Below are 16138 nucleotides of genomic sequence, written 5' to 3'. Positions count from 1 at the left end.
CTAAACATCAATGGGAAGATTCAAGCAAACAATACTAAGTTGAATTTAAACTTCACCCCATTGCACAAGCAAGTGGCTATCAGGACTCAGTGGCCGAGTGGATAATGTGATGGCGTTTGAAGCGAAAAGTTCTGGGTTCGAGTCTCAGAGTGAACATCAACTTTGAGATGCAGGTACATCCAGCTGATGAGTCTTAAATAGGACTAAGTGACACGCGTCCTGGATTCCACTGCTAGCCACTATCCATCTTTGCTTACCAAGATAGTAGGATTGTTTGTAAGTTGATACCTGAAAAATAAGAACATCACTAATTTCTGTCAAAGAAACATCATGATAGTAAATAAGATATTATAATCGACATATAACTACTACGATAGGATATCTACCGTCAGAAAATCAAAATGATTTGTTGAATTAAGAACAAATACGTTTAGATATTCATTCAATAAAAGAATACTAAAGCGTATTATGTAAAGATTCAGTTATCATTAGGAAAAGTTAAAGTTGCATATGATTTATTGTTTGATAAAATAATTTGGTCAATTCGCGTTAGAAAACCCATAACTACGTTTTATTCCTTCCCAACCATCTAGTTAGTTAGTGATGCTTTGTATGTATCGAGATAAATTAGTCCTTTCTTACTGATGAGTTTGCGGTAAAAAACAATGTTTGTTTTATCCCAGATGAAATGGATATTAAATATTGAGAAAAAAAAACAATAACACGTAGATTGATAATTTATGAGTTAGAATTCAGTAGTTTTAAAACTGCGTAAATATCAGATGTTTTTAAAATTGAATATAATTGAAAATGAAAGTAGAAATTAATTTCAAAATGGAGTTATATGGTTGAGATAAGATGGTGGTTGGAGGTGGTCAACAGGAAACCCTGGACCCGGGTTTCGTGCTACGTGGCACTCGTCAGCAAGGTGTACCTGTAATCTTGAGGGAACTGGTGCTCCCTGATGTATTCAATGAAGTTGAGTGACACGGGATCAGCTGATCCATGAACTACTTAATAGAAATGAACATTCGTCAAATATAGGACTAGAATAAGAATACTTCTGAAAAAACCTAAAGTTCTTAAGAGATATTCATTCTAGAAACTGTTTTTGAAGGATGATTGCAACGAGAAGAACAAACAAGGCTAGAAGAACGAAAAACAATGCAGCTAAATTACTTAATTGTTTTGCTTACTAGATATAGACTATCCAGTTCCACTGCGTTTTTATATGGCTACTGGCTTAACAGCTTTTAGAGAGCGATTTTCATCAGATTGACATTTAATTATGTTTGTCATCATGTATTATAAAATCAGTCAACATCGTTTGGTTAGGCATAGTCAAATGCTAAAAAGAATTGTTAACAATCGAAATCAAACAGATGTAAAGCTGTCTATCGAATCCAGTAGAACAAGCCTATATTGTAAGATTTTTCATTTACAAGTGGTCTAAAAGGTCTTGAAAATTGACATTATTAAGTTTGATTTACTTGGTTGTATAGTCTCCTTTTTATCGTAACAGTTTACTCGATCAAGTGGTCGAAAACATGTCCATATTTCAGGTAAATGTTAAGAATGCTGTAAAGAACACTTATAACCTTATAGCCATCTCTTTCATTGGTAAAAATACGGAGATTTTTCAGTCAAATAACAAGAGTGCCTTCAAATATAAGTAATCTTCTACTGTGATCTCTGTTGACGAACCTAACTAGCGTCGTATTCTTTGGTATAAATAAAATGACTCTACGTGGATGAAATTCCAAAAGAGGGGTATTTCGAATGACATTAATAAAATGGGTTGATAATATCGATGTGATGAGAAAGGAATTGGAGTTGAAATGACGTATGAAATTGATTTTTTTTCCAACCGTCCATGAAATGTATTCACATCTTAAGAAACAATAACTACATAATTTGGTAAATTGGTAGTAATTGTCGGTCGAAGACAATTAATTTTGTGATAATGTGTTCAAACAACAAATTACTGCACTTGGTTGACCAGTGAGTATGGCCAATTTTATGTATCACGATTCCTTTTAGTGCATATTGGATCCTATCAGTCAGTTTGCAGTAGGGACACTAGTGCAAGTAATTTGACATTGTGTAAGTTATAATGGAATGTAACGTGATAAGTTACTGGAGGCAGTCAACAAAAAACACAGGACTAACGTTTCGCGCTATTCGACACTTGTCATCAAGGTGCATCTATAATCTTCAGAGAACTTATGCTGTCTGGAGATTTATTCTATATACATATCAGTTATATAGGAGGTCAGTCACACCCTGAGGAGCTCAGTGATAACGTTTCTGATTGTGAAGTTGAGTGATAAAAGATCGAAACATATCAATTTCCTGGAAATTTGAGGTACACCTGACTGACAAGCTTCAAATAACTTCAAACAAGGTCTAGGGTTTTCTGTCGATTACCTTAAACCATCATTTTACTGCTCAGTTACATCTAGCCAAATCTGATTGTTGATCGTTGTAAATAACTGATATTAAAATTAGTGTATTCAGATATCACTATGGCTTACATTTGATGTCAAGTAAATCTTCACTTACCATCCTCGTGTTCATTGCTTCCTTTGTCTAATTTACAGTTTTCCTGTTCAAGTACTAGGGTTTTCAAAGTGTAACAGATAATTAAGAAAACTGACGTGAATACATTTATTCAACGGAAATATAAAAGCAATCAATACATAGATTTGTCTTCGAAAGAAAATAATCAAGGAACATATCTTCCTCTTATCTCACTTTTTTATTCATGATAAAGAAAAAATTAAACTATTTAGTAAATTCTCACTTTGTCATTACTATTTATATTATACTGTTACAAATTACATAATGATTATAACATCATTAGTTACATTGTTTCTAAGTAATGTCTCATTGGTAACTTGATTAAAATAATTAGATTGTCATTGTTACATTCCGTTAATTTGCATTTACATACATACATACATACATACATAGATGTTTTATTATTATAAACGGCTTCAAATGAATCAAGGTTGAAAATGATTTTTTTTAAAATTGCAGAACTGATTTGTTATATCTCTACATAAATGAACACGTTTGTACATGTATCAAGCTTTGTTAAAAGTCAGTGACAATTAAGGGTAAATAATAGTGACTTATAAAGAGAGAGAGAGAGAGGGGGAGAAGTAAGGGAGGTAGGACAGTAAGTTCAAACTTATACTTGAAGGAATGAAAAAAGGAGGATAGAAGATTAAAAAAAGTGATATCTCCCTAATTAGATTTACATTAAATTATCAAAATGATCTATATAATTTTATAAATGAAAAGATAGATTAGAATATATCAAATTAAATAAATTAAATCTTATCCCATTTTTAGGAAAATCTAATTAGTTTAGCAATAAAGAATAACGTTTGTTTTGAGAAAAGTAGTAGACGTCGTTTGTACATCCACGAGTTGTAATGAAGTCAATAATGCATGACATCACATAACATCTACTTGGAACAATATATTTAGATTATAGTGAACAAGAACATGAGCAGAGACAATCGAATGTATTTGACACGAAATTATAGAATATTTCAATAAAATTTGACAAACATACAGTAAACAGTTAGTTTGCAAACTATTAATCAATTGTCTCAATCTTGACTGTTCCTTCTGCAAATATCAGTTCATCGTCTCTGATAACTATCGTTCATACATTTTCATGCCAATTGCGTTTCGTTCGCGTTCTTTCCTTATCGATCTTCAAGTGAAATACATACTATACCTGACCATCGTTGCATACCACCTATGTGGATGTAAGTAACCCACACCACAATATGAATAAAGGAAAGTATATATCATGTAAGTAAATCAGTATTACAAATGTAATTCGTTGCTTCCGTCTACTTCAATTCGACATTATTGTCTCTTCTATTTGTATGATTCAATTATGGTGTCAGGAAGTACTCGTTAAATTTGTTTGAATGAATGGATCAATAGACTTGTTGTTAGTTGGCTAATAGAAAACAGCAGGAACCATTAGACTTGAATCTTAAGAGAGGAGTATCAGTTTTATGAAGATTGTAATAATGAAATTAACATATGAATCTCAACAAGAACGGAATTTAAGCTCAGAAGTTCCTGTTAGTAAAGTCCAACTGTTCTATATCGAGTTAATCAGACTAGTGATCATATTGAGAATTTATTGGTGGGATCTCAACAGCAGGCAGGACTGAACAACTAAGAAAGTCATTTTTCACTCATAAGATTTAAAGTCAAAACAACTATATATAATTTCTATAGTCGTTAATGGTACTCCAGAAGTACTGGAAAAATCCACGTTTACCCTATTAATGTCAAATGAAATTTATCACTGGTTAATCAAAACCATTACTCAGGAATGATTACGAAAAAATCGTTCTCAAGACGGTGCATTTAAAGAATTTCCGCAGTTCGGAAATCAAGTAATTGTACTGAATGAAACCGACATGTTTATCTAGCTGTCCACTAAAGCATGAATCCATTTTTCTTCCAGTTTGTTACAAACTTTTCAAAGTTCTCATGCGGGGCAGTGACTTATGCAGTAGAATTGGTTAAGTGTGGAGCTGTTACACACTTATGATACAGGTTAAGTAATGCACTTCATCACAGATTGACTGAATTCGCAAACATAGATTACTGTTTTCGGACTCATTGACTTACTATCATTGTGCATATCGTAAAACCTGAATGTTATAAGTTATTCTACATGCTGGTTTGTCATGAATATTAACGATAGAATTGAACTAGATTGTCGTGAGGCAGTCATTACCAGTAGTAATAAGTAATGATTGTACAACACCGATAATTGAATGACGTTCACAGTGTAAGTCGTTTCATATCACTTCAGTGGTAGTAGTTACGCATTTTAGAGTCAGAGGAGCGTGTACACTGTTGATCATTACCATATTATAACGAAGTAGTTACCAATTGCTCACAGGTTTTAACGGTTGTTTACCACAATATAATAGATTACAGATGAACTTATTCAGTTTCCTCATGTTACTGTAGCCCTATATAAGAGCTGTAGAGTATTATCACTTATTTCCATTTTCTAGCTCGAAGTTTTGTATGTTTTCATATTAAACAAATTAGTTGATAGAAAATAGGATGCAATGGTACATCATTTCCTTCCCTCCCCCCACACACAAATATTCTCCCACCTTGTCTCTATGACATTTATTTTACCAATAAATTTGGTTTCATATCTATTTTCTTTTCTATCACTCATTAATCCTGATACTTGTTATTCTCAAATTTCTCTCTCTATAAGTTTTTGTATGAAAAGGCACAGATAACAAAGCGAAATACAATCGTAGACAGTGTAAATAAAAATGGGCTGAAACCAAAATGAGTTAGTCAGATAAGAATGATTAAATAAGACATTGATTCTTACATGTTTGTTTGTTTTTTCTCATCTTTAACCCAACACCGATTATTGAAGTCAACTTTATGATGTTAGATACTTCCGAATGTTTGTTTGAATCAGTTTTTTTGCTTGTACATAAATCTATCAACTAAAGTTGTATTTGTCTTCCCCTTACTTAAAAAAATAAATTCTTTGGATAGTAAGTAATTACTATTCCAATTTTTACTGACATCATTTGATTGTCAGAGGTAATCAATAAACTAATGGTTATTATTTGCAATCATTTACTAAGTTATTGATCGAAAAAAATCTAATATCTTTTTTATATTTTTCAAAAAACGCCTATTTGGGACTGGTCAGCTGGATGTACCTGAATCTCAGAGTTGACGTTCATTCTGAGACTCGAACCCAGTACCTTTCGCTTCAAACGCCATCGCGTTACCCACTCAGCTACTGAGTCCTATTAGCCACTTGCTTGGGCAAGTGGTTTAGCATGATCCAGTCGCTGAAGTTGCTATTTTATGAAAAAATCGTAAAGAGAATATTTGACTGGTAAATATTTAAGATCTGGATTATATGCTTCATTATTTATTGATGTCATACTGTGTATCAGAAAATTACTTTAATTCAGATAACCCATATCGTATTCTACGTCGCTACAATGTTCAAACAGCTTCAGACTGATGGTTTATAATTTTTAATATTTATATAAAACCTAATTTTAACTGAAGCTCTGTTTAGATATGAGTTCATTGATCAGCTGGCTATATACACTCTGGATTCAACAGATGATTTTATGTGGGATAATTGCCAGTAGAATATCATATTTAGGATTCGTCAACTTGATGTACCTAAATTCCAGATTTTAAGTTCAAAGTGAAACTAGAGCTCAGAAATATTTAAATGATGAATTTTAAAAAGAAAAAAAGGCGCTCCTATGTTTGATTACCAGTCATTATTTACAATTTCAACAAGTTTTAGTTATTAATTATTAAATTACGTTATGTCGTAGGTTTTTCATGTGTTAAGTAGTAACAATAGATTTCCTGAAACTCTAGGAAGGAACTATTACTTGTAAAGTAACAGGTTAACTGGAGTTAAAATGGTGAAATGCTTATTCAGAACTAAACAGTTTATTGATGTATTGTTTGGAGTTAGACGGGAACTCTCCGGATGTGGTTCAATGTAGGGTAATGAATACATATTGGTTTAATAGGCTTTTTCTTCCATGTCAATTCATAATAAAAACTGTCGCTGTATGTTAATTCTCCTATAAATTTATTTTCCTCAAATATCTTTTATTATTTTCACAATTATTATATGGATAATAGTAAGAATTAATTTCACTTAGTATTGTTTGTTTGAATCTTCCCATTGATGTTTAGGACTGCAACTGGTCAGTATCTAATTGGCATATGTGCATACTGTGCGTATTGCCTCCATATAGCCTTAATTCACAAGCATGGTAAGCAGAGATGAATAGTGGCTAGCAGTGGAATCCAGGACGCGCGTTTCGTCCTGTTTGGAACTCGTCAGCTGGATGTACCTGCATCTCAGAGTTGATGTTCACTCTGGGACTCGAACCCACTACCATTCGTTCCAAATGCCATCACGTTATCCACTCGGCCACTGAGTCCTGATAGCCACTTGCTTGTGCAATCGGGTGAAGTTTAATTTCACTTAGTATTGTTTGTTTGAATCTTCCCATTAATGTTTTAGGACTGCAACTGGTCAGTCTCTAATTGGCATATGTGCATACTGTGCATAGTAAGAATTATTTAGAAAAAGTATAGTATATTTGAATAAATCACAAAGGTACCTACTTTTGAAGGGCTGTTTAATCATTTAAACCTTATAATTATCAATTAACCCGTTCAGGATTGTTTATTTCTTCTGTATTTTCGTTGTATATTTTTGTGTAATAGAATGATATACTACTGACAACTATTTAAGCACATATAAGATAATTTGAATTACGACTAAAAATTATAATTAATCAACTTAATTGTATAATAAAATACTTACAAATGTCATAATCTGATTGATAAACATACTTTTTTATTATTTGATAAGGATAACAATGGTTTATTTAAAAGTTTTCTGGAATAAGTGATAAATGGTACATTTACGTCATATTTCGCCTGTTACTTCCAATCGAGCATAGGCCGCCTACCAAAATTCTCCAACCCACTATATCCTGGGCCTTCCGTTCTAGTTCTATCCAATTTTTGTTCATTTTTCTCATGTCTGTCTCCATTTCTCGGCGTAATGTGTTCTTTGGTCTTCCTCTTCTCCTTTGGCCTTCAGGATTCCATGTGAGGGCTTGTCTTGTGAAATAGTTGGGTGACTTCCTCGATGTGTGTCCTATCCACTTCCGCCTGTAGCTCCTCCGGGGGCTACTGCCGGTCCCAAGCCCGGGTAAAGGAGGAGGTTTGGGCATGGGGTTAGCGACCCCATCCCATAGAAAACCAACTCACTAAAAAACCGCTAACCAGAAAAAAAATTATTCAAACCATTTACATCATATTACATGAAACGAAAGCTGGCTAATGACAAGCAGATAGTGTAATACAATATATACTTTGTTTATAATTAGAGTTTTTTTTGTAAAATGATAGGATTCCACTTACTTGACAGAATGTGGTATCAAACACTTATATGTGATATAAAAATCCAAACATGTGTATTAACTTTTTTCGATATGAATGACATATCTCTAATTGTTTTTTCCTTTATGAGGTTTAAATGACAAGCTATACCATCATATTTAGACAGCATATAATAAATAAAATATCATTAGAATGATAGGTTTGAAAATTAAGAAGAGAAAGGAAGAGTGATAGGATCTTAAGTGAATGATGATTAACTCTGGATTTATTTTGGAAACAATCATCTGAGCAGTACACGTTTAGTCAAGAAAATTAACTTGTAAGCCAATTAAAACTGATGTATAAATTTAAGGCTATATCGAGGCAATATGCACAGTATGCACATATGGCCAATAAGAGACTGATTAATTGCAGTTCTAAACGTCAATGAGAAGATTTAACCAAACAATACCAAGTGATGTATAAATTGTCTATTTATTCATATTGTGAAAAAGATACCGCCTATTGATTATTAAATTTACATTCAAAGCTATCTATAACACTGACACAGGATAGACGATAATGATTGTAATGGCAATCTTTCAATCCTTAGGATGAGACATTAAAGTATAATTAAAAATTCTCTTTATTATTCGTTATGCATCAATCGTTTAGTTTTTTCATCTCTAAATATACGTACACATTTTATTCAAGTCAAAAATGTACTTCGGTTATTTTTCGTCTGTTGGCATATTGTGACGTACAGTACTTTTTTAAAGCTTTATGATTATTAATAATTTACATTTTGACAGAAAGAAGTCGCATAATTAATATGAAGAAGTAAGATAATAGAAGATGAAAACATGAACAATCACAGTAACGGTAGAAGAATTAAGGTGGCTAGTTATTTCTTAGTATACCATATGGAGCTACAATGACCTTTAATTAAATAATCCTATGGCGAATCTTGCATTAATATAATTTATTCCTTTAATAAATGAGTAACAACGTTAATTATGTTATCCAAATGGTTATTTATATCATTATCAGTAAGGATTTGAATTAATGCCTATTTACTTGTGCCTGTTACCTCTCGTTGAGGAGCATAGGCCGCCAATCAGAATTCTCCATAGAACATTTGAATCGATTCGTTGTCGATATTCTTATTAGTGTACTTTTGACATTTTCTTTTTGTTCTGTCAATACTTTTGAGAAAATGTCTCAGATCTGAATTCTCTGGTACTAATAATAGCCTTCGGCGTTGACTGAACTGTTTCGATCAAACTGCAAAGTGTACATTGGTCTAAGTAATTCGAAATCACGATATATTAATTAAGTTTAGTGTAAAGTAATTGGATACGTTAAGCTGGAAATTCGCAACCTGATTTGCAAGTTCGCCTTCTCGAACAATGAACTGGTAAAGTTTATAATTATAATATTGGTTGACAGGAGCTGTAGTTTAGTTTTACTGACAAATTCCAACCAATAATAATTTCAGGATCTTTTGTTGAATAGTTTCAACACACTAGCATAATTTGTTTAAGATTCTATGTTGATCAAAAAGATTTTCACAAGTTAGCAATCTATTCATGTTGTTCTGTTTAAAAGAAAACTATTCAATAATGTACTTCATCAGACCAGACACTTATAATGCATGGAAAAAATAGTAATATATATTACTCAGTTAAAGGTATTCATTCTATTATATTTGAATAGATTTGGTTTGAAAATTCATGAATAAAATAACTGATTCACACTTCCACATAGTTCTTTAACTGACTACTTATTGAAAATTGTACGTTCGTTTACTTGTTGGATAAAACGATTGTTGTTATTGAATATATTGCCAAACCACATATACTTTCATTTCTTCTACTTTAGAGTATAATAAATAAATACTAGAAAATAAAAACCCACTCAGTTAATCACTTACTATGCCAGTAATCATAATCTTATGAAAGCAAAAAAGTGGAAAAAAAAACAGTAACATCTTTACATGTGTGAAACAGATGGTTTCACTTGTTTATCAGGTTATATTCAAGTGTAAAAGTATGTGTGTATTGTATAGTTGTGATTGTTACTAAGCTATGGTTTATGTATTGTGTTGTACTAAGAGACCAGATGTTTGATTATTTTAGAATAAATTAAAATACCATTAAATGTTCAATGATTTAAAAAAACAGACAATTTCAGGCACAAATCAGTAAGAATTTCTAGATTCAACGAATTATTTATCATTTATATGTAAATTTCATATTGATAGAGACAAATTTATGGAATGAAATGATAAGTCTTGCTAATTGAACGTTATACTCGGTTTCTTAGCTATTCTCGTAACTCCCAAGCTAAATCTACACAGCAACTTGAACACGGGAGTAAAGGTGCGAAATATGCGAGAAGCGCTTTTTTCCAAAGGTGTATTCATGTACATAAATATATAAGGTTTTTATAGTACTTTAGGAGTCCTTAGCAATATAGTAATTAGCCGATCAGAAACTCTACATGTGACATTTCACTTTCTTGATGTTTCCGGCAAAACGTTCAGTGAAGGCTGACTGGATAAAATTCTTCTTAGTGTTTTTTGAGCCTTTCTTGTCTTTTGAGAGACGTTTTCTGAATCACTCCAACAGCAAACTATAGAAGTTTGGTGTGATGGTTAAGTTTTATATAGATTACATCATGAAATGACCTCATTTAAACATTCCTTTTAAAATCAGAAGTAATGGATAGTTGTTTCATTCTAATATGGCATGAACTAGAATTAGTTCATTATGTAAACTGTAAAATTCAGTCCATAAAACTCTATGGTAAATAATAATTATGTAGTCAGTAGTGACAAACTTCGAGAGAAAATTCCCATATTCAAGCGACAAGCTGTGACTTACGGAGTTCAATAATATAGAGTTTGAGGCAGTTACTCGTTAATCACGTTAAAAGATAGCTGTAATATACAAACTAGTATAATTTATCTTATTACGAGGCAGATACTCTTATTGCTTGGTATCCTTGGACACTAATTCATTCGACAAATCCCCAAATCAAAACACGGTTGAACAGGGACGAAATTATATTCCGAATAACAAGGGTTGATGGAAGTAGGAATTACAATTACAAGAAGACTAGTATATTTACAGTTTTTACATAAGAAGATTATAGAGTCTTCTCCAAGTATTCACTAGTGCTGACTGATTAGGAAATAGCCGGTCAGCGTGCCCCAACACAATCGTGCACGGAACGTGTTTAAATCCCATTTACATTCCGCTAATATGGACTAAAGCTACAATTTCCGATTTAGTAGTCTAGAATGTAAGCGCTAGTCGTAAAACCAAAGGTTCTAGTGTTGATCCCCGATTGGGTAGATAATACATATTGCTAATGAGTCCGACACTAGTATAAAAAACATCCGTACTTCGTGGTTTTCAATGGATATTTAGTTAAGATTAGTCCATGATTTAAACCATAAAAATGAACAAATAAATGAAATATAGATTGATATCAGCAGAAGAACGCCTGAAAATTGAAGATGAATAATAAATTTCATACTCTGGTGTTTAATTTCAAGCTCAAGAGCAATCAAACTCATTAAACACTGATTCGTTCCAAAGGTCTATCGTCTTTAAGTCATCGAATTCAGGTACATCGTTTGATCGTGTATAAACGTTACTAACTCATATATTGATGTAAGTATAACTACAGACATGAGTACTTCCAAAAAGTCAAAGTTTTCGATTAGTGCTTTGGAACATCAATCTTGAAAAAAATCATTACCCAAATTATAATTCAGTAAATTGTTCCAAGATTTATATACAAGGCATTTTACATCTTTTGCCGATGACAATAAATAATGACAATATTTTCCAGGAATTGAGTTAATGAACTTTAATTTACTAAGGGTGAATCACGAAGCACAAACATTTTAAGATTTCTAAACTTAACTTTCCTGATTTGAATAGCGTATCATATTCAAGACTGAAAATCTGTAGGGAAAAATCTTTTTACTAGTCTTTCTTTGATAATCTGTAAAAGTAATTTAAACGAATTCGGAATAATTCAAACAACATTTGAAAGAAAACTAATAAATATACTTGTGTTCTAACATCAAAGGAAATTTTACCGATAACTTGTTAGGTGATAGTCATAGTATACTACTAGTAGTATACAATTGCGTGTATATTCAATTTTTGTGGATCCACTTTTTTAAAGTTTACTTGCAATTTGAACTAAACATTAGTCACTATAAGAAACAGATACTTGTTGATTGTACGATTAAGGCAAAACATTGATGCTTTTGGCTAAGATATCAAATCGTTAATGTAGAATCAAATTATATATACATATATTTCAAGCAAACGTCGTAAAACTTAATGGGTAGGACGTTAATTGTACTAATCAATTAATAATTATTTTTTTCTTGACATGGAACATTTGAAAATCTAACTACAACAGTAAATTACAGCGTGAACATTGTAGTTTATTTATTAGCTTGATAGCTAATGATTCCTTTGTTGGCAGATTAGAGCAGGCTAAATTTATCTATGCTAAGTGAAATAATTGAATGTTAGTTAAAGTAAAGAGGTACCTGAAAAGGAAATTGGGTTAGAAGTGGTCTTAATGATCTGAGAGCGTGACCGCAGTGCCCAAGGGACAACTGCTTGAGGTCGGTCACACACGACAGTTTTGTGGGTAGTTTTTGTGTTAGCTCCGTTCTTCAAAGGACCTTACCGCCAGAGATGGATATCCGTGGGATAAGGCGAGGTGTGCATTTTTTTACGGTCGACCTTTTCTAACCCCATCCCTCTTTGTAGGAAGGCAGCATCACTGTTATGCTGGTTGTCTGAAGATAAAACCTTACTGCTGTCACACCTCTGTACAGTCAGCAGTACGACTTCACCTTCGGACCTTGGGTTTGCTGCTTTTAGTCTTACTGCTCTTCAACCGACCTATCTGGCATGGTAGGACCTTGAGTAACGATTGTTCCAGCCAGTATACCTCGATTGGTTCATCACGATAGGCAAGCCCGACCACCACGTCAAGGTAGCAGCAACACTTTTTATCTTCCCTTAAACCTTAAGATTAAAATTGCTTCATAACGTTCTCCCTTCCTATACTATATCCTTATATACAACCTATATTTTATATACTACCACCACTAAATTAACCATTTCTATGAATTCGGTGTTCATCTTTTTGTGCTAACGAGGTATGGCAACTTGGACCGATGCATATGTGTGCCTGGTCCTACGTTGTAGCCAACTGACTGACTGAGGTAAAGTAAACCGAGACATTTTCATTTTCAACACTATAATTAAACTATATATGATAACAAACTTACTAGTTTTTCCTATAAGGATTTAGTACAATATGAAAACAGCTTTTATCACAAATTAATGTCAGCTTAGAAAAGTATTTTAGCCTGGAAATTATTGGATAGTTGTCTTATGCTATGTGACGATTTCTTTTCAACAGTGAACAGATTCTACTGAATGAAATATCTAATCAAGAATCATTAATTTTCACTACAGACACAATCCCATTGTAATACCCAGTAGAATCCATATTTAAAGCTTTAATTATTTTTGATATAGTTGAAATCATGAGTCAATTGAAGCTAGATCACCATGGAAAACCTGGAAGCACTGGACTGCCGTTTCGTCCTATCGTGGGACTCCTCAGCAGTGCGCATCCACGATCTCGCCTCACGAGATTGGGTTGGGGATTTATACTGAGATATTAGGAGACAAATGTGATCATTAATAAACTATTGGTTATTATGAAGATCAATAATTCGAACAAACTGTTCAATATGATAATAGATGAATGATTTAACAAATCAAATCTCTTATTTGATTCTCAGGATAAACTAAACAACTCAATCCTGTATAAATATGAACTTTATTCATACTAAATTGTTACATCACTGATAATATGTGCTTTTGTCTGACAATAAAAACGCTAATCTAAACACTTTCAAAAAATGAGAAAGTGCTAAATAAACAAAATATATTCTGTTACATATTACAGTAGAAGAGAATTGAATTTGTTTACAATGGATTATGTAATTACACGGTGTATGTATATATATATGTCTATATTATACTACAATATGGGGGTATAGGTCGAGAAAAGTACTAAGACGGATGAATATTTTGTTTACAATCCTTGGAATAAAATAGAATGAATGTTTAAATATAAACAAATAAATTAAATAATAATAGTATTGGTACTTAATAAATGTTTTATCAGTGATATCGACGAATATCAATACCATTTCTCTACTCTTTCTTTTCTTATTACCGAAAGTATTTTATTTCTTTAATAAACAATACTTGGTCAGTGAAAGATGTATAAACAATCTTTCAGAAAATCGTCAAGCCAACATAGTGGTATGCATCTTCATTTGAGCATTGCTAATGATACTATATGTAGATAATCAAATCAAAGCAGATAACGTGGATTTGTACTTATAAATGAATGACTGAACTTTTGGTGGCCTATCACTCTTAGATTGCTAAACAAATTCATATATTCATCATTATATTTACCATTAAGTATTTTACTAATCTATTTGGATAGTGATGAATGTTATGCGTGTTAAGTCTTTTAGTGATCAATAAATTATAAATATCTCAATCCTACAAGAGATTAACTGATACCCGAATAGTTTATCAGTAACGTCTCAAACTGTAAAGGTGGATGACACGGTATGACGTCCTCCAGAAACCAATAGTTTCCTTAAGATTTTAGGCTCATCATACTGGCTTGTGCTAAATATCAGAAAACCCGAGGTAAGCAAGTTTTCTTATCAACTACTTCCAAAGACATGTCTAACGCACCTTATTTTTCTGCGAATTATTAGAATGGTGAATTGGTCCTTAGTGTGACTCTGGCTGTAGGTTTTGTACTCAATGTCAACGATACGTATAGTCCATTGGGAACAGATGAACCCTTGAAGAATGGAGTCAGTATCATTAGATGTTACAGTCAAACAGGTTCTCACCATGATATTCGGGTTGAGAAACAACTTAGGTTAGTGTCAAAGGATTACCAAATGGATTTACCGACCTAATTATGAGATTTTCTGTGAAGCTTTATAATTCAGTGATTTATTGTTTTTTCAGTCAAATGTTGCACGTTTATCCAGTGAAGTTTCTGTGAAAAGCGTTTTAATGACACACATAGGACCATGATATTTGACTGTATCTTAATGAAGAATCGGAACACCTGGAATGATTAGATTACTTGCCAGTGTATCGATTAGATGAAGTTAGACATTAACGCCGTTGATTACTAATTCAATGGTCTTGAGATTAAGAATTTGCGCATGAGACCGAAGTATTTGGCTTCGATTTCCGCGTGCTGGGTCGTGGATGCTCGATGCTGAAGGGTTTCATAATAGGATTATAGAGCAGTCCAGAGCTTTCAAGTTTTCAATGGTAGTCTAACACTGATCAGTTCACAATCTGAACAGAATTTAACAATCCTCATAACCCTACAGTAATAATTATAATCTCAATAATATAATAGATAATCAATGTACCAACAAAAATAGTTGGAAAACATTGGAAATATTTATAGGTCACTTATAAATAATTTTCATAATCTAATAATCAACTAAAACTTATAAGACAAAATATACTCAGAAATTATTGTCATTTATAATTAAATTTGCCAATACCAATGTTTATTTTGTAACGAATTAATTAGTAGAAATGATAGTTGTATAATCTTGAAAACTACACTACCCTAACCTACCTAAGTATTGATTAGTTTCTTTGTAGAAAAAGGTAAATAATTTGATATAGAGATTACTGTGTGATAAACTGTTTTTAGTGATTCTAGAAGTCTTCGAGAAAAAGAGTCGGTTCAACTTTCTGTGGATCATGAGGTTCCGATAGAAAACTTTTATTTTGTGAGGTTAGTTTTTAAATTCAAAGTTCATTCATATGAAAATTAGAGTAACCGTTAAGAAAATATTCAAACTGGCAGTCTTCTAATCATATTTTTGATAAACATTATTAGCTGCATCAGAGACATGAGCTTCATATCAATGGAAATGTATCATATGATCGGATCAGCACTGAGGTTCTAATTTTCACCACTAAAAAGTCACTGAGTTACTATGGATACTAACTTGTTTAAGGAGATTGATATATATTCCTCATTATCAAAGGTTATA

At 32.4% G+C, this 16138-nt stretch overlaps 1 protein-coding gene and 2 non-coding genes across 3 annotated transcripts in view; 2 read left to right on the top strand and 1 right to left on the bottom strand.

Annotated features, from left to right (window-relative positions):
- Window positions 1-86: 86 nt before the first annotated feature.
- On the top strand, window positions 87-153 carry Smp_tRNA_02215_Gln_TTG.1.1. The gene has a single exon. It is a non-coding gene (tRNA).
- A 3902-nt stretch (window positions 154-4055) lies between these two features.
- The window catches only part of Smp_167460 (cadherin-related), a gene marked incomplete at both ends in the record, with an annotated part of 29266 nt that continues 17183 nt past the window's right edge, over window positions 4056-16138 (top strand). Inside the window, one exon of the mRNA XM_018790749.1 lies at window positions 4056-4109. Within this exon, the coding sequence (XP_018645989.1) occupies window positions 4056-4109 (54 nt within the window). The remainder of the gene's footprint in view (window positions 4110-16138) is intronic.
- Window positions 5764-5830, bottom strand: Smp_tRNA_01455_Gln_TTG.1.1. The gene has a single exon. It is a non-coding gene (tRNA).

The sequence above is a fragment of the Schistosoma mansoni genome (assembly GCF_000237925.1).
Source record: "Schistosoma mansoni, WGS project CABG00000000 data, supercontig 0037, strain Puerto Rico, whole genome shotgun sequence".
Taxonomy (NCBI): Eukaryota; Metazoa; Platyhelminthes; class Trematoda; order Strigeidida; family Schistosomatidae; genus Schistosoma; species Schistosoma mansoni.
Note: the sequence above shows the minus strand (reverse complement) of the source record. Positions and strands in the feature narration are given on the sequence as shown.